This window comes from Parambassis ranga, chromosome 19 (assembly GCF_900634625.1).
Source record: "Parambassis ranga chromosome 19, fParRan2.1, whole genome shotgun sequence".
Classification (NCBI taxonomy): domain Eukaryota; kingdom Metazoa; phylum Chordata; class Actinopteri; family Ambassidae; genus Parambassis; species Parambassis ranga.
This window is the reverse complement of record NC_041039.1, coordinates 22,565,993-22,586,407: the sequence shown is the minus strand read 5'-3', so window position 1 is coordinate 22,586,407 and position 20,415 is coordinate 22,565,993. Positions and strand designations below refer to the sequence as shown.

At 43.1% G+C, this 20,415-nt stretch overlaps 1 protein-coding gene across 1 annotated transcript; it reads left to right on the top strand.

The window, feature by feature from the left end:
- The first annotated feature begins 800 nt into the window (after positions 1–800).
- Positions 801–20,182, top strand: asz1 (ankyrin repeat, SAM and basic leucine zipper domain containing 1). The gene is made up of 14 exons (XM_028430231.1): positions 801–905; positions 1,380–1,482; positions 1,592–1,714; positions 5,670–5,781; positions 9,699–9,810; positions 9,890–10,024; positions 10,167–10,211; positions 10,329–10,390; positions 11,647–11,719; positions 12,113–12,169; positions 13,112–13,224; positions 16,043–16,148; positions 16,236–16,349; positions 19,050–20,182. The coding sequence occupies exons 1-14, from the start codon at positions 801–803 to the stop codon at positions 19,203–19,205; spliced, it is 1,416 nt and encodes a 471-aa protein (XP_028286032.1). The 3' UTR covers positions 19,206–20,182.
- The last annotated feature ends 233 nt before the right edge of the window (positions 20,183–20,415 follow it).

Genomic DNA, 20,415 nt, shown 5'->3' with positions numbered 1-20,415 from the left:
ACTGACTGTCCCTCTGCAGCTGGGTAAGATTTCATACCAAAGAGAAGCCCAAAACAAAAGTCCTACAGTGCTCTGAAAAATGCTATAATGTTCACTTTTTCATTTTAAAAACAAGACAACAAAAACTAATCTAATGTATTGTCATCCAGATGAAACAATGTTTGTAAACAACCCAAGAACAAAATTGAAGTTTTCTATATGCAAACCATTAAAACAATGTCATTATTGTTTGTTGAAATTAATACACATGCACACAAAACCAGCGCCCAACAACTCACCTCTAATACAAACAGTCGTTGTATCAGAAGACGCAATTCTTAATTTTATAAAATACAGTTTAGACAAACGGGGAAAAAACATCACCTAGCCTAGCAGGATGTAAGCTAAGCTAGCTAGCTAGCTAGCATACTATGGTATAAACCACTTGCACGTAAGTTCAAGTGCGTGTATTCCGTAGCTAAGCTATCTAACCAGAGCTAGCATCACAACTTTATTTACATAGAGAAGTATGGCACGTCTAACTACAGACCAGCGCACTAGCTTAGCTGGCATTAGTATCAAACCTCTGTTGTATTGCTATGAAATTCGCCACCGCTGGAAAAGTGATATATATAAGTCACAAAAAGAGGAATTACACTGACCGAAACAACCGCACACGGTGTTCCAAGCTGCTTCCTTCCTTGCTTGCTTACACAGCCATATGTGTCCGCCCAGCGCCGGGCTGCGTGTACCGCACCTAGAAACCCCCTTGTGAAGAAACGACTTCTCGGGATCGCAGAGTTTGTAGTTTGCCGGTAAAAATGGACAGATTGGATCAGGCCTTTCCAGCTGGAGATGAGAGCGACGCCAGCAATGAGGAGTGGGACATGGGGTGTACCTCAGATAAAACAACACCTTGCATCAAGGCAATGTCACCTGTTCTTCTTCCGGTTTACACAACTAGCATGGACGATAGCACCAAGCTAGCAGCTAAGCTAGCATGGCAGTGTTATTTTCCGTGGAGGGGTTTTTTACGGTCTCTTTGCGGCCTTTTAGTAGAAAAGTTGCACGAATTAGGCAGAATTAACAACAACAATTAAAACAATTACTAATTGATATATGCACTGACCCTTTGTGGTTCTCATTAGCTGTTTGAAACTAAGTTAGCTAAACAAAACACTAAAGATATTTCTTCTTTACTTGATAGAAATCACAGTTGTCACAGTTCAATTAATTTGTTAAAACAGAGAGAAATAAACGTATTTTTAGTTCAGTTAAAAGCAGTGTGGTAAAGATTATAAAATATGATGTTGTATAGCTTCAAGAAAAAGTCTTCAAACTTGTAATGGCTAAATAAATCACACACTGTGGGTGGTAATGATAATTCTGTATTTACTCAGGATCTGGAGGCTGTGGCACCGCGCGGAGACGACACTGTGTCTGTGCTGAAAAGAGCCATCAATGAAGGCGACACTGTGGCTGTTGAAAAGCTGTTGGACGACGGCAAGTTCTGGCCAGTTGTTAATAATAAAAACACTCATATTAGAATGGGATCGCTCAGGTAACTGTGTTAATGGTTTCGAGTGTAACGTGTTCCTTGTGGTGTGGACAGGCATGGATGTGGAGGCCAGACTTGACTTTGCCTGGACCCCGCTGATGTGTGCTGTCAGTGTGGGTAGCTATGAAGTGGCCAAGCTGCTGCTGGACAGAGGCGCCAGTGCCAATTTCAGCAAAGGTGAGAAAAAGTAGTCCTCACGTTTACAACAGAGGCTATGCAAGATATGTCATAGGTTTGCAAGCCACGGTCCGTAACAAATCAGAACTTTAATTTAATCTAAGATGAATAATCGTCTGTTTTACTCCTGTGTTTCCTACTGAAGGTATTTTTAGTATTTTTAGTCTCCTATGTACACCTGTGCTCTTTAAATCTAATAATGTATCTGTTTTCATCCTATAGAACAGCTTGTAATATCTTTAGATTACATTAAAACCACACATTAGGCAGACAAATCCTCCGTCTGTAGGTTACACTGACCTCTTGGTGATCTCACACCCACCACTCCTCAGGACAACAAACTAGGCCAGATAGTCTGATTAGGCAACACCATTACATTGTTACCTCCCAGGCCTGAATATCAAAGAGCCATACCTAATCCTCCTGATGGTCCCACCAGTGCGTTGGCGTTGAGCTAACCTTCCCCGTGGCACCTTTTTTCAATTTCCTCACCTGCTACAAGCCAAAGAGCGGGGGAACCAATCAGACCCACGTGCCGATGTGCTTCATCTGACATTACTTAATGGTGATGACGCCAAAGAGGAACCTTTGCAGAAACACACTGCTGATCCTTCTGAGATGTTTTTAGTTCATGCACACTGCACCGTCATCCCAGAGCAGGAACAATTGAAGGCATGTGGTGGATTAAGGTCAGTCTGGGTAAAATAAGAATAAAAGCATAACTCTTGCTCAGAGGTTTGCAGCTTTAGACCCAGCAAAAATGAAATTATAGGACATTTGGGTAAGAGTGTATACGGCATACACTTTATGGTCTTTACCAGAGAATTTGACAAAAGCAAAGCCAACCCTGCAAGAACGACTGTGTTTAATTGGACCAATGCTGTCACACATAGGCTGTTGGCTCTAGGATTTAAAGCTGGAATACTTCTAATAATAACTACTCGGCAAAATGAAACATTTATTCTTAAGAATAAGAATCAGGTCGTGTTTTTAGAAGCGGTAAATTGTGCAGGGCTGTGCTCATTCAGCAGAAAGTAGCTAAGGAGCTAGTGTGAGAGACAAGGAGCACACATACTGTTTTTTTTTATAAATGGCCTGAAAAATAGAGGGGCAGATAAGTTAAACTCAATATTATGGTATTTTATTTTTATTTTATTTAACCAGGAGAGACTCATTGAGATAATAAATCTCTTTTGCAAGAGTGTCCTGGCTGAGATAGGCGTCAAATTTAAAACCAACACAGTCTGACAAAAACATCAATATAAAGCTTACAGACTATGAAATATTAAAAACAATACAGAAAATATATAAATAATGCACATAAAAATAGACAACAAGTCTGTAGGAGGATACACAACGCTGGGAAATGTAAAGAAAGTCCAGCCAACACGAGCATAAAGCACAGAGTGATGGGTCAGAGCTCTGAGACCTGTGATGACTCTGAGACCGGCTCCATGGTAGGCGGCGTCAGGAGCTCACCTCTGGTTAAACGCGCATCTAATTACAATATTTTAACATAATACGTCAACAGCAGAATAATAGAAGAGATGGACTTCACTGAAGGCACCACTTTGTATTAGCCTGGAGATCAGCCTGCTATCATTTTTTTCGTTGCTGTAGTGCTGTAGTAAAAATATTAAAACCGTTCTTAATTTTCCTGGGTCACCACTGGAAACCCTCCTTTGGCTGCTGGAAGTCCTGGGACCTGTGTTTGGAACCTCAGTGCTGCTCAGTCATGCTGTTGATATCTGATGTCAATTAATCTTCCAAGTTAAACTGTGTGTGTGACTGATTTCACATGGTCTTGGCATCTGATGCTTGAGGCAGGTGAAGGAAACAATTAAACAGGAGGATGACGTGTGGTCACTTCCTGATGGCGGTCCTCCAAACCAGCGAGGCCGAGCACTGGAATGCACGGCGTGATTGATAACGGTCACCGTGCTGTTGTCATGGCCTCTCACCAATTCTCAGGCCACAGATTTATTTACTCCATTCCTCCGTAGACGCAAACCAGGCAGTCTGGATTCCACCCACACACACACACACACACACACACACGATATAAACACACACACACACAGATATAGAGCCAAACATGCACAGAACACGAAGACAAAGAAACCCTCATGCAGATGTAAGGGGGAGGGGGGGTAATTGTGCACACACTTGTATGAGCAAACAGAGAGATGCATGTGAAACTTACACTGTGATGCTCACAGTTTGGGGACTCGGTCATTACCGGAACACGACAGAATCTAGAGTCCATCGCCATGGGTCTGAAAGTCTTATCAGGAGACTGTGAAGTCACACTGCTGCATAAAGAAGGCCGCATTTCCTGATGCCAGATAAAGAGCTATCTGTCTCCATCACGAGACCTGCTCCAGATTTTTTCAATTCCTCATTACAGCATGGGGTATGACTTAATTGTGATGTAATAAAAAAAAAATCTCTAATTAGGATATTCTTCATTTTAATGAAGAATCACATAACTGCAGACACTATTCCCCCAAAAATAAACATAAGATTATCCATGGATAACAGAGGGAACACTGTTTGGTCATAAAGATTGTAACCATAATGATATATGGTAGCTGACACTTTTACACATCACTGTGGCTAATCTATAAAGGAACCAGGATTTATTGTTGTTTCAAGTAATACCTTCATATTGACCATCATAAATCTTTCACAGCTGTTTAACCATTCCTGCGTTTAATAACAGCTTGTAAAAATGACACAAACATCTACGCTCCACAAGCACGAGCTCCAGCGTACATCCAGCGCGTTTGTTTCTGCTATAAAATGAGACATTTGAACATGAAAATCTGTTGGTAGCAGTAGTTTTAAGTGGTCGCAAGAGGAACTGACATTTTTCCCGTACAGATTGTCACTGTGCTCAAATCAATGTGGCACATCTGCACAAATGAACGCACTTTATTATGGGCTCAGCCAGGCTTCACTTGCACGACTGCAGCTTGTACAGAATGCTGCTGCACGGCTTTTAACTGGGGCTAAGAAACGAGAGCACATTACTCCGATTTTAAAGTCATTGCACTGGCTCCCAATTCCTTTTCGCATTGATTTTAAAATTCTCTTATTTGTTTTTAAATCCTTCCTTCATGGTCTCGCCCCTCAGTACATGTCAGACATGCTCCAGCCCCACTGCCCTGCTCGCTCTCTAAGGTCAGCTGACCAGTCTCTCCTGGTCGTCCCAGAAACACAGAGAAAACGCAGGGGGGACCGTTCCTTCTCTGTCGCAGGTCCAAAACTGTGGAACAAACTGCCTTTGCACCTTAGACAGATTGATTCTTTTATGGTTTTTAAGTCATCACTTAAAACATATCTTTTTACTCTGGCTTTTAACTCTCTTTGAGTTGTTGACTTTTACTTGTTTTATTGTTCTTACCCCTGACTGGTGCTTTTATTGTATGGTTTTTTATTTTATTCTATTTTATTAGTCAATTATTCTACGCTTGGTAGGCTGTGTACAGCACTTTGGCTGACCCTGTTGTCTTTTAAAAGGTGCTCTATAAATAAAGATGGATTGGATTGGATTGGACAGAGGTTTTATTTTCTTCTGACACAATCTGCAGTAAGAGGTGGAGGTGGAGGTAGAAGGGGTTGATGCTTTTACTCAGGAGGCGGCCGTTGATACATATTTGTCCCATCTGCAGAAGGTTTCTCTGCCATACTTTAGCTAACAATCCCACGGTGAACCCAGGTCTGGGTGTCTAGAAACACCAGCTGTTTACAGTCGTCTGGAAGAGACGCAGTTATCTGACTGAATTAAAACTGGAGCTTCGACCAAAAGTCTACATTCAAACAAAAATTGTCACTGCTTCAATCCTATATATTTAAAAGATCTTTCTTAAACTTTGCCCGCTACCAAAGTTGCCATTCACAAAGAATTTTGATTTACTGTCTAATAAATGTTTTTTTTTTTTTTTGTCTACAGATCACTACACGGTGCTCATGGCCAGCTGCACGGCATCTGCCAGTGAAGACAAAATCGCACGCTGTGTGGAGCTTCTGCTTTCCAGAAATGCTGATCCCAACATGGTGGACAGGTAAGTCCACCATGGGGTGTTTGGGGGTGGTTGGGGGTGGTGGGGGGGGGGGGGTACAGATGTGTTTCAGATCAAAATATTTATGGGATTTTCATCACAGTGCATTCAGTCACACCCCTTTTGATGTAGGCCAAATAATAACACTCCAGACTTTACTAGGACAGGGGGAGAAAACACACAGAGGTGCTGGATCAGATTTCTTTTGATGGTTCTTGTTATGTTTAGCTGCCATGTGGTAGCATTATGCACCACTGGCCTCCATACAGTGTGTGTGTATATTTGTGTGTGTTGTTTGGAATGTCCTGTTATGGCATGTGCATGTACAGACGGCTATCAGACAGACAGACAGACAAACAAACAGAGAGTGTAAAGGGTGGGCAAGGAGGACTTCACACACATTTCTACATACTCGGATGAAACCTAGTAATCAAGGCTTGTCTAATTTGTGGGTCCAAAGCTTGAAGGAATAGGCAAGAAAATTAAATACTGCTAAAAAGACTCACACACTGTGTTAACCCGTCTTTGCTAGTGTGCCAGAATATAAGCATTTGGTAGTGACCATACCGCACAAAAGCCCATTTTAATTAGAAAAACATCTACTGTTACTCCTTCCAACTAAAAGTGTCTGCGTTCTTATATTTCTCCCTCGATTTTTTCAACTAAATATCATTACATTAAGTGCAATTAAACTAGCAGATGATTAATGACAAGAAAGTTTGATTTAGTGGTTTCTGTCTTATAAATTAGTGCTAAGAAGCCCTGTCTGTTCATAAATCAGCTGAAAAACTACAATAAAACTAGCTCGGGCATGCAGTGCTGCTATAAAACTTAAAAAAAATCCAAGGTGTTGGAAGCAATTCTGCAAATATTGTTGAGCGACCAAAGCAGCAAGTCATCACAATGGGCCCGATTAGCAGTTATAGTTAGTATGATAGGGTTTGTATTGAGTGGAACTGGCTGATGTCACTCCCATGATTTTGCAGAACAAATGGCTGCCCACGCTACACTAATCTTCATTTTATATGTGTCGCCACCTTTTGACCATTGAGAGGCTGCATGCAGAGCCTCTAATCTATCCACTGCACCAATATCTGCATTTGCTAGTTGATGATGGTAGTTGTCCAACCCCAGTGTGCATCTCGGCCTCAGCCTGGCAAAGCTTTGGCTAGCTGATTAAGCAGTGTTTAGCAGCTGCTCTATGAAACAGGCACTGAAGAAAACACCTTAAACTATGCTCCCTGACTTAGAAAAGAAGGAGAATACAGCGCTTCTAGATGACTATATGAATAATATTGTGATATGTGTCCACATAAATAGAAATGATATTGCTAGTAGATGGAGAGGTTGTAGGTTGTACTCCATCAGTGCTGTGGTTTCCTGCTTCAGTGTGGCACTTGAAAAATGTCCTTTCATGCAAAAGAATGAGGACTGGTCATTCTACTGTTGCCATCTGTGGATTTCTGTCATGTCAAAGTGTGGCTGCAGCCCCCCAGTGGCTTTGTTGTTTAGAAACCTCTAATCCTCCGCCGCTCTGTCACTGCCAGCATGCCAGAACATGCACGACAAACAGCACCTGAATGCAACACTGTAGGCACGCTGTAGCATTAGAGAATTGATTGGTCCCTTCCCAGACAAAATATTTGAAGCAAGGTAACAAGATGCAGAAGGATGCAGATGAGGGAGGAGGTGAGTGGTGAAGGGGGGGGGGGTGCAAACAGTCCCCCAACACCGAGAAAAAAAGAAGAATCTGAGCTTCATGTGGGTGCAAACGATAAACCGCCTCCTCCTCCTCATCGCCGCTTACGTCTGAATATCAAACCAGTGATTAACACCAGCTGCTCCTTCCTCCGTCAGAGTGTAAACAGGCATTCTCTCAAAGTCCTGCAGGAGCACCATGTGGGGTCCCGCTGCCTCCATGTGTCCCTGTTTTCACTATAATGACTTGTTGTGTTAAAGTGATGTTTAACCACTAAAAAAGACGCTCTTGTCATTAATGTTTTCTCTTAAAAAGAAGCTCTCGCTGCTCTCTCTCTCCAATAAGAAGGGTTCTACCTGAGTAGCAACCTTAGGCTTTAAACCTTATGAAATGAGCTTTGGTTTTTTCCCTCATTTTTCTGATCGTGATGTTGCAGCCTGTGGACACTCCTGTCCATGTGTGGCCAAAAACAGACAGCGACTCCACCAGCTGTCCCCGCCCAGTACCTTCGCAGTAACTCCTGTTCTTCCAACGTGTGTCATAATTTGTAGCTCCTTTTTTCTTAACATTCCTGCTTCCTGCATGCACGAAGAGGAGACATGTTTACACATACTATACACGTTCTGAAGCTGTTTCAGAATTGACAATATGTCAAACAACAGCTTTATCCAAGTAGCATCGTTGTACAGAATGTCTTGATGCAGTGGATTTGTGGACTCAGAGTGATGCAGGATGAGTCGGATGTTTCTGGAAGTCATTGTTCGTTCTTGATGTCCTGATAGGTAGAGCTGTGTTTACTCTGAGCTGTCTGCATATGGATCTGCTGGCTGTTTGGGAACTGGGCCGTACTCACAGTCTGAAGGACACCGCATGCACAAAACACACCAAAAACAGTGTGTGAGTGACCTTGATGACGGCCTTGCCACAAAAAAACACCCTTGGGAAATACAGTAGCACAATACAATATGTCAGCAGAAATACACCGCCCTATCTCATCATTCTCATGGGTCAAAGAGGAAGTGACTGATGGGCACTGAGGCATGTGAATAAAGATGTCGTCAGACATGTCACAGCCATTGTCGCAGGTTGTTTGAGTTCACATAAACCATTAACTTGCGATTTCTTGGAAGCGGTTAAAGGAAGACGAAGCGGCATTTATTGCTTAGATAGTGAAAAGCCCTTTGATGTTCTCTGTAGAGTCACACCTGTTGGGAGGGCTTAGGGTTAAGTTAAAGATAATTTGTTGGCACAAGCGTCAGCACACAACATGTTAACACAGAGAGCAGTAAATCTCAACTCAGAGTGACAAGGCACAAAAAAAAAAAAAAAAAAGCTGGCCTTGCTAGTACCGTGTTTGTTTTTCCATCAATCTGGAAAGACTCATAAAACCATTTCCAAACTATTCGGAGCTCAATTATTCCCATCTTCCAGCAAATTCACCCCAAGATCAGACCGTGCAATGCTCAAAAATCTCAGAGCCAACAGGATTAACACAGCATTACAGCAGAAACACCTCATACTCACTGGCAGGCACGGCGGTGGAGGGCTGATGATTCGGGCTTGTTTTGCAGCCACGGGGCATGGACACCTTGCAGTCATTGGGTCGACCATGAACTCCTCTGTGTACCAGAGTATTTACAGAGCCAACTGTGAGGACGCCTGTCTGATGCTTGGTGGGAACTGGGTCGCGTAACGGGACAGAGATCCATCAGAATGGCTGAAAAATAAAAGAATCAAGGTTTAGGAATGGCCTATAGTCAAAGTCCAGACCTTAACCCAACCCAAACACAGTGCTGGCACCTTCAGAGCTCTGTGCATGAGTGAATGTATAAAAACCTGAATGAAGTGAAGCAAAGCTGTGAAGAAGAATGTGCTAAAATCATCCACTACCATGTGAGGGGCTGGTAAAGTCATAAAGGAGACCATGACTGCAGGTTACTGATCTGAAGGAGGATCAACAAGCTACTGAGTATTGGCTTAATTCTTGTTAAAATATAGAATTCAGAGTGGGTTCTAACTTTGAACACAACTTTCTTTTTTGCCAGAAGAGTCCAGGTTGAGGCCAAAATGAAATCCTGACACTGACAAAGTAATTACATATCTACAACGTGGTATTTGCTGCCCTCTAGTGGTCTCTGTCTGCTCCTCCACAGTGCCTCTCATTAATCTTTTCCTCTAACCTCACGTCTAGCTCTGCTTTCTTTTTGGCTGCTCTCTTCAGCTCTCAGATGACCTGCTTGATGCTGGCAGCCAGGGACGGCCACAGTAAGGTCATCAACATTCTGGTGTCCCACGGAGCAGACATCAATGCCCAAAATCTCAATGGATACACAGTCTGTCACTTTTATATATATATTACTTGCATCCTAGCAGGAAAGACAGTTTTGTCAGATTGTCATATGTCTCCGTCAGGCTCTGTCTGTGGCTGTGCAGTACGGCAGAAAGGAGGCGGTGCTGAAGCTTCTCCAGCTGGGAGCAGACAAAACTATAAAGACAAAGAACGGCAGGAGCCCTGCTGACATGGCACACATCCTGAAACACACACAGGTAACATAATGCAGTAAAAAGATGAATCTTGTCAGTGTTTTTAATGCGGTTAAGTGGGGAACATTGATCACTTATTGATCATCTTTGTATTCCTAAGCAACACACATTTCCTGCTTAACCTCAGTGTTCTCTATACAAACAGATAGCCAGGATCCTGTCCTCTTCATCCCACACTTACTCTGGTGGTGTAACAGTATGTGTATTTTAATCATGTACAAACAATACTTTTATATATTTATCTGTACTGAGGATATTGTGTGTGGTGTGAATGTATTTTGTTAACAGACTTATTTCTACTGTTCAGGTCATCAGGTCTGTGGACAACGCCCACGCCAAGCTGTCTGAATCAGCATCTTCCAAGGAATGGTAAGAGACTCAGTCTGAGACCGAGAAATGTCTGTTAAAAATAAATAAATGTAGTGAGGTGTGAATATAAGGTCAAACATCCTTTGATAATTCACTGAGCATTATGTTGAGTATAAATCCATCACTGTTGCTCCACACTGGTCAGAGTAATATTCCACATCCCACTGCTCCCGGCTTTCTTATCGCCCCCTGTTGGATTATCTGTGAACTGGCGTCCAGACATAAACAATAATAAACTTCTTGTGTGGATGTTTGATCCACTCAGGCACTGCTGTTCAGTTATCATCAGCTTGTATTCAGCCATGTCTGGCACCGGGAATCACAGCCTGTAAACATCTCAGCTCTTTGTCTCGGTCTCTCTCTCTCATGTTGGCCTCAAAGACGTCTGAACACACTACACACATGTCACATGGTGTCTGAGCATCATAAGAGGAGGGGCTCATTTGTAAATCCTTTTTATGTTGTTACTTTGAGGATGTGAACAGAAGATTACTTTTCCTTTCAGATTCTTGCGTCTTAGTTTTCAGGGAAACTAAAACTGCATGATTTTAGGATTCTTAGACCCCTCATGCTCTGCTTAGCTTTGTTCAATTTAACTCATTTAACTCAAGTTCATTACAGCACAGCTGTTTTTCAGAAATTACAACAGAGGATAAATGTAACCACTGATCACTTTTCTCATTAACAACAATTTCAACTAAACTTGGAGTCTCCAGGAGGCTCTGTTAAACATCAAATAAGTATATGTGTCATTAAGTTGAATTTGAAATCACTCGCGTTTTCCTGTAAGTTCCTAAAGTTCAGTTCAGAGAGGTGTGTCTTATTTGGCACACAGCAGCCACAGCTCAGTGGAAGCACTGAAAGAATAAAAACTAGATTTTGTCAAAAGTTTGAGCCAAAGCTTTCAAATTAGGAATACGTTTGTGGAGGATGAATCCTGATTAATCATTTTCAGCTTTTACAGCCATAACAATATTAACAATAATAATAATAATAATAATACCATGATCATGGCTGATCTGTGTCAGTGGTCTACTATGCTGCTCGTCTCATATCCTGGACCCTGAGACCTGCTAAAATTCTGCAGTGTAGAGCTTAACATGGTGTTTTTATGTCTTTTTCTTATTTCATTTCCTGCTCTAAACTACAGTAAACAGCTTATTGTTTCTACTCGTCACCCTTCTTTTGGAGAAGTGTACATTTTGTCTTTGTAGGTCTTTGAGAATCTCAGAATGTGAACTCTCTGCCCTCCTCAGTGTAAACAAGATTGATGAGCTGGAGCTTTTCCTTCGTGGGCTTGATCTTGACTACCTCGTCGACACCATGACTGTAAGTTCTTTTTTTTGATGCTTTGCCTTTTGTTTAACGTGTTTTCTTTTATTGCTAAAGTTAAGATGGCGAGCGGAGATGGCATGTGATTACACACAGCTGAGCAGAGTGTTACAGTCATGGGTTACACACAGTGATCCCAGATGTGCTCAGCACACCTGCATTATTGACAGAATGACATTTACATGCTTGGGAACATGTCGTGAGGTGTGCAGTTTACATATTTTACTCAGTGCTTCATAGTGGATTCAGTGTCTAAATTAAACTGAGGGCTGCATGAAAAAAAAAAGCTCATGCAGGTACATCTGTTTCAGGTCAGGGGGTCAGGAGCAGCTGTGAAAAGTTTTGATTTGGTAAATGATGAGCAATGTTTTCTGTTTCACATAACGACAGGAACATGATGTCACCAAGAGCTACTTGTTGACCATGGAGAAGCAGGACCTGGAAAAGGTAGAGGATGAGCGCAACATCTGTGTGCGTCTGTCAGCGCCTAAGAGCAATGCCGATCTAACAGGGTGACCCAGAAAAGAGACGAGACGATTTTAAAATGGAACAAATATAAAAAATATTCATAATATAAAGGAACTGGAATTCATACACTGCAAAAAAAGAAAGTTTTTATAGTTTATAAAAGCTGATTTGGCTGCCCTGAGCTTCCATACCGTAACACCTCATATAGATGTGCATCTAAAATCCTCGTCATCTGGCTTGACTGAGCTTCTTCCTTCAGGTGATGGCTCACTTTTCTGCAGTAAAACCTCCACATTGATCAAAGTTATTGTTATGACCGTATTTTCTGGACTATAGGTCGCACCAGCCAAAAAATCCATAATGGAGAAGAAAAACATATACCGAAATCTATTTTGCCAAATCCAAGACCAAGAAGACACATTTTATCTTGAAAGGCAAGTTATAATAATAACAGTAGAATAGAGAGCAACAGGCTGAATAGGTGTACGGTATGTTAAAGTAACACATTGATGGCTATTCAGCTACATGAAGCATAAAAACAAACTCAACAGGTGTCCTTTCTGAACATATTAACAGTTATTCAGATTACTGTAGCATAAAAAAACAGAACAAAACGAGTTGATCAAACTCTCCATCTCACTCCAAATCACTAAATCCTGCCCTCTAGCGGCTGCCAGTGTGAAAATGACAAACACGTGAAGATATTTTAGTATATAAGTCGCACTTGTCAGTCACACACACAAAAAAAGGTGTGACTTGTAGTCTAGAAAATACAGTACGTGACTTCTATTGCATGCATTACATAAACAATACCAAGGTCTGGATCTCTGGGGGCACAATGGGAGGTACTGCCATGGATAAAGCTTCAGAAAACTACCGACGGCTATTTGAAACATGATTAGTTTGTAATTTGTTTTTCAGATTGGGATCACAGACCCAGAGGATCAGCAGAAGCTTCTGAGTGCTGTCCAGCAGCTGCACACAGACACAGTGGACCTGGACACATTCAGCCAAGTGGAAGTCGCAGACAGTGGGTAAGACTCCATGTTGTGAATCCTCATTTTGTCATTGTGCTGTATAGACGAGCATAAATCATAGGAGACACAGAGAAAATATAGGAGCTCCACATTTAACTATTTACATTTGTCATTCTAGTTTGCACATTATTAGTAGAAAGCACGCAGATCAGACTAGATCTAGATCAGATAAACTTAAGTTTATGTCTTTATTTGTATTATTTATTGTTTGTGCAAATTATTAATTATTGATATGTAGAACGTTATAGTTGCAGTGAAATATATTTAAGCTTTGCTTTGGCTATATTTACTCATGGAAATGAATGTCAAAAGTGATGCATTCAAGGACCATCAGAATGTTTAGGGGTCTTAAGAGTTTTGCCTGTTTCAGGCTGTGTCATTTTGCAATTTAAAAAAGCTGTTGGCACGTACAGGTTTCTAAGAACCTTTCAGAAGGCTTACACATCAAAAGTATATTGATTTGCTTGAGCATTACTTTATTGTTTTGAAAGTTTGTAATGTTTGTAAAAGTAATCTCACAGTTTTAAGCTAATTTTCGGTCCAGACATAAATCACTGCGAGTGCTGTGTCAGGTGTTTCATAATAATCTTCAGTCTGCATGGAATGTCTGATAAGCTGCTATTTCCCCCAAAAAAAGTTTTACAACACTCTGCACGAAGCCAGAAACAAAGATGAGTGTAGTAGCAACAATTTAAACACTTGTCAGCCGCACACCTTAAACCCTCCCCCACATCCAGCCCGCCTCCGTCTCCTCGTAATGCTCCGACTGTCCTCCTCCACTGGAAGTCGTCCATCAACCCTATAAGCATCTCACTGTCCTGATTCTGTATCCCTTAACTCTGTAGCCTAGCCCTAAGCCGGGCCTTAATGGTTTAAGAGGAGCTGTAATGATTTGTAAGGTGAGAGGCGATGGGTGGTTTCAACTGAGCAAAGGAGAGCCAGCGGCAGGGGCCAAACAGAGCCATCGCACCGCACCCTATCACTTCATATATTCTCTGCTGAACAGTTGGCTTCACCTGGCCATAGAGGGAGAGGGAGAGAGAGAGGGCCCTGAAGCACCCTCACAGAAATAAAACGGAAGTATTAGTTTGACCTACTTCAGACTTCAACCAACCAGAGAATCTGTGCCTATCAGTGTGAAAACCCAACATCATGGATTTATTAGCAAATGCTCCTACATCCATTATTCTTTGTTGTTAGAGATGGTGACAAAACATTGATTGCAGTCCTGCAGAGACTTGATAGACCCTCCCACACGGATGGATGTTAACAAAGATACACAGATGGGATCGTGGCGCACACTTCCTGGTCTGAATCTGACTGGATAGATGTCTGCAGTGAACCTAAACATGCGGCACACTGCACTCACGGCAGCTACCAATGCTACCAAGGCACATGTTCTGTGCTGTGGCCATGCATCCTGTATCCTGCATTTAAACATAACATCTATCTGCATTCATGATCCTCCCACCCGGCCCATCATCACTCTCTGCCTCTCTAGATAAACTAACAGCAGGAAGAAGGGAGGTGAGGGTGCAGCACAGGCTGACTGACAGTGTTTACTCGCCCCTCTGACAGAGTGTGAGGAGGCCCGGGACGGCTGGCTGCCCAGTCCCCTCTCCAAGGGAAATGTACCATTAAGATAAGAGCTATCAATATCCCACAGGAGCAGGGAACGGGGAAAAAAGTGGGACGGAGAAGTTGATAAATATAAATAACTAATCATTTAAGGTGGATGTTTTCAGGGAGGGATGACAGCATGGGTTAGCAGCAGCAGGAGGAGGCGGAGGTGGGGAAAATGCTCGGCCACCTGCTCAGTTTTCTATAGAGTTTAGCTGAGGTGGTCTTTAGGATAATGTATGGAGAATGTTAACATCAAGTTTGGTCCAAACTATCAATCTGTCTGCGCTGCCATTGCTGAGCATCTTCAGCAAAGCTTGCTGTGTTTTTTCTACAAGGATCTCTCATTAGGAGAAGGTAAACCTCCTGACCTCAGTTTGAAAGTTTATACGGCATTTTAAGTAAGTAAAAGTAAAAGTAGAAGTGCTACATCAACAATCCTACTTAAGTAAAAGTCTTAAGTACTTTTAAATGTACTTAAAGTATTAAAAGTAAAAGTACTCACACAGAATATATATTATTGATCTCTATTGCAAAGGATCTGAACAGGTTAAAATAATCAAAGAAATCATCTTCAAATTAAAATGGACCATGTATAGTTAATGTCCATGTTCAGTCCAGAAGCAGCTATGGACAGGTCTGTGTGTCATGAGGCAGGCTGTGGGCATCAAGTGAACAGAGAGGCTGCTGATAACAAACAGGCATTCAGCATGTTTACTGTGTCAGTGTTCCTGCTGTAGATTCATGTTATGATTCATGTTAATCAGACATTCATGGATGGACCTGTGTTAGCAGACAGCAGCTAACTAGTTAGCTCACTGAGCCAGAGCACCGGCATCATGACTGAGGCTCATTATAGAAACACAGCTGGCAGCGTGACACCACCTCCATGCAGAGTCTGACCTCACATCAGTCCAGCACTGTGTTCATCACATGTAACAAATAAATAATACAAATACTTAGTTACTTTCCACCACTGGCTGTTGCCATGCTGGAGTACTCTGTGTGTTTGTAGCTTTAGCTCTACCATAATCCTTTACTGGGCGCACACAGAGAGAGATGCACACGAACACAAACCTGGAACCACATATCAGCCTTAATCCAGTCATGCTTTCACTGTCAGAAGCGGAAGACAGAAACAGAACATTAAAGTTGTTTTTTAAGGTTTAATTAGAAATCCATCCATGTTTTGCAGGAGTGAGGAACTGCAAAACTTCCTTTTAAGTGTGAGCGTGCAGTTCTCCTACCTGTCAGACTCCATTCAGGACATCATTAGCCGTTTACCCCACCATCCCTCCCAGGTATGCACTGTCTGTCTATTGAGATATATTTGTTCCGAATGGTCCAACATATAAAGTTGCCCCCCTTCCTCCCTATTTTCTTGCCAGCTGGTCTTCTCACTGGACCCAAAGAAGGAGGCCCAGGCCATCTGCAACAAGCTGATGGTCCAGACTAAAGATCTGGAGAAGGATGTCACCAGCCTCCGCAATCTGATACACCAGGTCCGTACACACAGACACACACGATCACTAATGTGGGCTACAGCCCAGGTTGTGTGCATCCTACAGAACACAGCAGGAAGTGCATAGTTAGACACTTTAACATGAAGGTCTATGGGAGTTATTGGAACCAGCCTCTGGTGGCCCCTCAGGGAACTGCACCATGACATCTCCTCAGCTGCAGAGGTTTCCACTCATTGTCTATAAATAAAAAAATATAAATCTGCTAGAATTTATTTGGTTTCCTGCAGCCATGACGCTGACACTGATATATCAGTGATAAGATGATATCAGCTTTTAGTCTTTGGTTCTGCTGCCATCTGTCAAATCTGAGTCCATTCATGCTTCAAGTCAGTTTGAATTCCTTTCACACACTGCTGACTGTTCCTGAGTCTCCTACTACAGCGGGACAGACACTGAGTGCGTCTGTGTGATAGATGTTGGAATATATGAATTGTGACGAGCTCCGACAGGTATGTGCAAGAGTGTTTGCAAGTGTGCACCTGACTCTGTGTGTGTGTGTTTGCATTTGTATTCCAAGAGGAGAGAGTCGTTCCTGACAGGGCAGAATCCTCACAGCCCATAAGTCAGCACCACTGTGACATCGACCTGTCAGCACACAGACGATGAGGCAGAGGGATGAGGGGGGTGATGGGAAGGCAGCGGTGGGGGGGGGCAGAGGAAAGCGAGGGGAGGACGCAGGTTGGCGGGGTGAGGGAGTTGAAGAGTGGAGAAAGGGATGATGAGGAGGAGAGGAGGGGGTGAGTTGTGAGGGAATGGTAGTAGATAGAGGTGTGTGTGTGTGTGCGTGATGAGGGGGTCTTCGGTTGTGTCAGACAGGAATCTGACGGCATACGGAGCCCATGTGGACCTGCTGGCTTCTACAGCGAGAGGAGCAGCCTTCACTTAAATCTTTGTCTATGAAAGTTTGTCTTTAGAAGCACACACACTTATCTCTGTATCTGCTGGATGTCTTTAAACACAGCTGTGATACACACTCTGCTGCACTGTGGTAGGAGTATGAAAACAAACAACACTATTCGTTTTAAGGTCCAACCCTGGAGCAGCAATGAGACGGCGCTCATCGCTGCCATCTAGTGTTCACACTGGAAGCAGTTCAGAAAGTTCTTGTGCTGTGTGACTCAGAGCCTGACGGATAGTTTGGTATATTTTCACAGATGTATCAGCTGTTTATAGGAAGCTTTATTCATTTATAGAACACTTTACTCCAAAAACAGATTGTGGAAAATATAGATCCTAAAGATGTGTTGTAGTAGAAGCATGCTTACTTTTTGGCAGTCCTTCTAGTGTGCAGCCCAGGTGATAGCAGCTAGCTGCAGGTCGTGATGATCCTGTAGAGCCCCTGCTGTTTCCAGGCTCTGGTTTCAGGTCATTGACTGTAAGACAATAAAAAAGCAAATGAGATTTACCTGTCTAATTTTTAGCAACAGACAATTTCCTGAATGCTCTTTGTGGTGTCTGCCATGCTGCTCCTGTCATTTTCAATTCATATAGTGCAGTTCAATTTTATTTTTATAGCATCTATTACAGTCAAACATATCTCTGTCTAAAGCCTGACACCTAAACAAGCACTTTACAGAAACCCATCAAGCACTTTAAGGCAAGGGGGGGGGGGGGGTCCTCTGGCTAACGGTCAGCAGGGTAAAGGAGGAGGGGAGGAAGTAGACAGGACAGAGAGGAGGAAAGAGAGAGAGAGAGGAACAAACATGCAGCAAACATACACTGCAGAGGACAAACATGGCAGGGTGTTGTTATAAGGGAGGTGGATATTATGAGGGAGAGGTTCAGCCTGATGAGACGACAAGCAAGGCGAGAGGAGAGAGAGGAGGGGAGAGGAGAGAGAGGAGGGGAGAGAAGGGGAGAGTGGGCCACTCCCCACAATCTGACACAAACAATGAGTGACACTTCACCAAACTTCCATGTCAGGTTACCTGGGAGAGATGTGAGTGGTTGGTATACTGGCGACCTGTGCAGGTCGATTGACAGCTGGGACCGGCTCCAGACCCACCCCCGTGACAGGGCAGATTCCGAACAGTGTGACTTTGTTGTTAGGAACATGGTCTGGTAAACATCTGCTTCCTGATTAGCATTCTTCAAAGACATATTGAGTAAGTATCTCAGAAAGGCAGTAAATAAGTATAAATGGTGGATCTGTGTCTTCTTCCCAGCACTCGCCAGACCCACGGCCTTCTTGGTGATTCAGATTTTAGGAAGTCATAAGAAACCACCAGGCTCTCAGTCATAGTTACTGGAAGAATCTGAACTCCCTGTACCTTCCAGCTCTCTCACATGACCGGGATTCAGTTTGACACTATGTCACCTCAGGAACAGCGTAACTCCTCCGTGACTTTGACCATGACCGAGATCCCACTGCTGGCGGATTTGGCACAGGAAGCTTTGGTGACTCAGGTTTGCTCGTCATGCTGTGGTGGCACGATGAGACCAGACATGCCCTCACTCTCAAAATGATCCAGTCTCAGTTTGATTCCCGCCCACCAGCATAACTAACGGGGTTATTTCTCACCCAGCCAGCTGGCCTGAAACTGTCCCACTGCTCATAATCCCACCTGGATTAGATTAAAACAACCAGTGAAACCTTCTGCTTCCTGTGTGAGGTCGCAGAGCATTCAGTGTGTGTGTGTGTTTTGTGTGTGTGAATCTGACTTTGTTGTCCCTCCTCAGATGGGTGAAGTCAAAGACGATTGTCAGCTTCCTCGACCTGCTTCCCACAACACCTGGAGGGTGCGGTTTCTGCCCGCCGTGGTTCTGGGCATGCTCGGAGCCTCCGTCTTCCTGCTCCTGTGCAGGACCACCGGCGTAAAGCTACACATGCAGTAAACCTGCCGACACATCACAGCGGTTTGTGTTAGACTGTTGCTGCTGTGAAGAGTTTAGAGTTTTGACCTTTTATTTTTGAAAGAGTACTTTGTTTTTTATAACTTTATTGTTGTGATAAAGTTTATTTTGAGGAGCATTTTTAAGTGAGAGTTCAGTTTCACCAAAAGAAAATGAAGCAGATTACGTTAATTTTCAGGCCTGGATGTTAAGCACATTTTAGGAATCTTTACTTTTTTCCAGAGTTAAATGAAAACATGACACTGTTCTTTGTACCTGCTCTGTGGTTTCTAAGTGAGATGCTGATAGGTGCATTTTTGAACCGTATAGGCCGGTGTGTCATCTTGCCTCATTATGCTAAGCTAAACGGCAGACTTAGCCCACAGACTGCAGTGTGTTGTCAATTCTCTTATCATATTCGGGCCAATAAATGATCAGAAAGGAAACATGTAGTGGCATTAATGTGGCATTGAACCAACTCCTGCAATTAAATTGGATTTATATCACAGAGTTATTACAACCCCCGCTGCTGAGGAGAGCAGAGAGAGCGCTCCAAATCTCCTTGTTGTTTTATGGGTTTCTTTCTTCCACGGGGATCATGGGAAAAAATCCAATTTGCCCATTAATCTCATCTGGTCAGGGTCTCTGGACCTCCAGATACACCCACACCAGATCAAAGATGGAGGAAATGGGGTGTGACAGTGGTACAGATTTCCCCGAGAGACTTCAAAAAGCCTGCGATAGATAATCCAACAGAAATGGACACATCACCTTTAGGTGCTGCTTTGGGAGAATTGGTGCGTTTTTTTTTAACCAGTTAAACTGAGTGATGATTTGTATCAGGCTGTGAAACGTCAGTGCGTCATGCGTCAGGAATCAGAAATATGTCGCACCTGTGCGCCCTAGTACAATAAGTAGCTTCACCAAAAAATGAGAATTTATTAGAATCATTGGTATATTATTGGTACATTTATTCTGCTATGTGGGTGACTTCTAATCACTTCTGGCCTCTGGGATTACTTAAGTTTCTGTCTGTGCCGCAAGTGACGCGAGGGAATGTGCGTAAAAGCGCAGCTGAAAGCTGAAAGTCGGGATCTTTTCCGCTCCTTCCTTCCATCACACCCATCTCTTCCCCCCTGTCAGCCACTCTGGCTCTGCGCGCAGGATGTGCCCTTCTTCCTCGAACGCGCTGCTGCAGTTTGAGCGATCATCA

Coding starts and splice junctions, on each gene's coding strand:
- asz1 (XM_028430231.1), top strand. CDS start 801: ATGGACAGATTGGATCAGGCCTTTCCAGCTGGAGATGAGAGCGACGCC. Junction 9,811..9,889: donor AAAATCTCAATGGATACACA/GTCTGTCACTTT, acceptor TGTCTCCGTCAG/GCTCTGTCTGTGGCTGTGCA. Junction 10,025..10,166: donor ACATCCTGAAACACACACAG/GTAACATAATGC, acceptor CTATACAAACAG/ATAGCCAGGATCCTGTCCTC.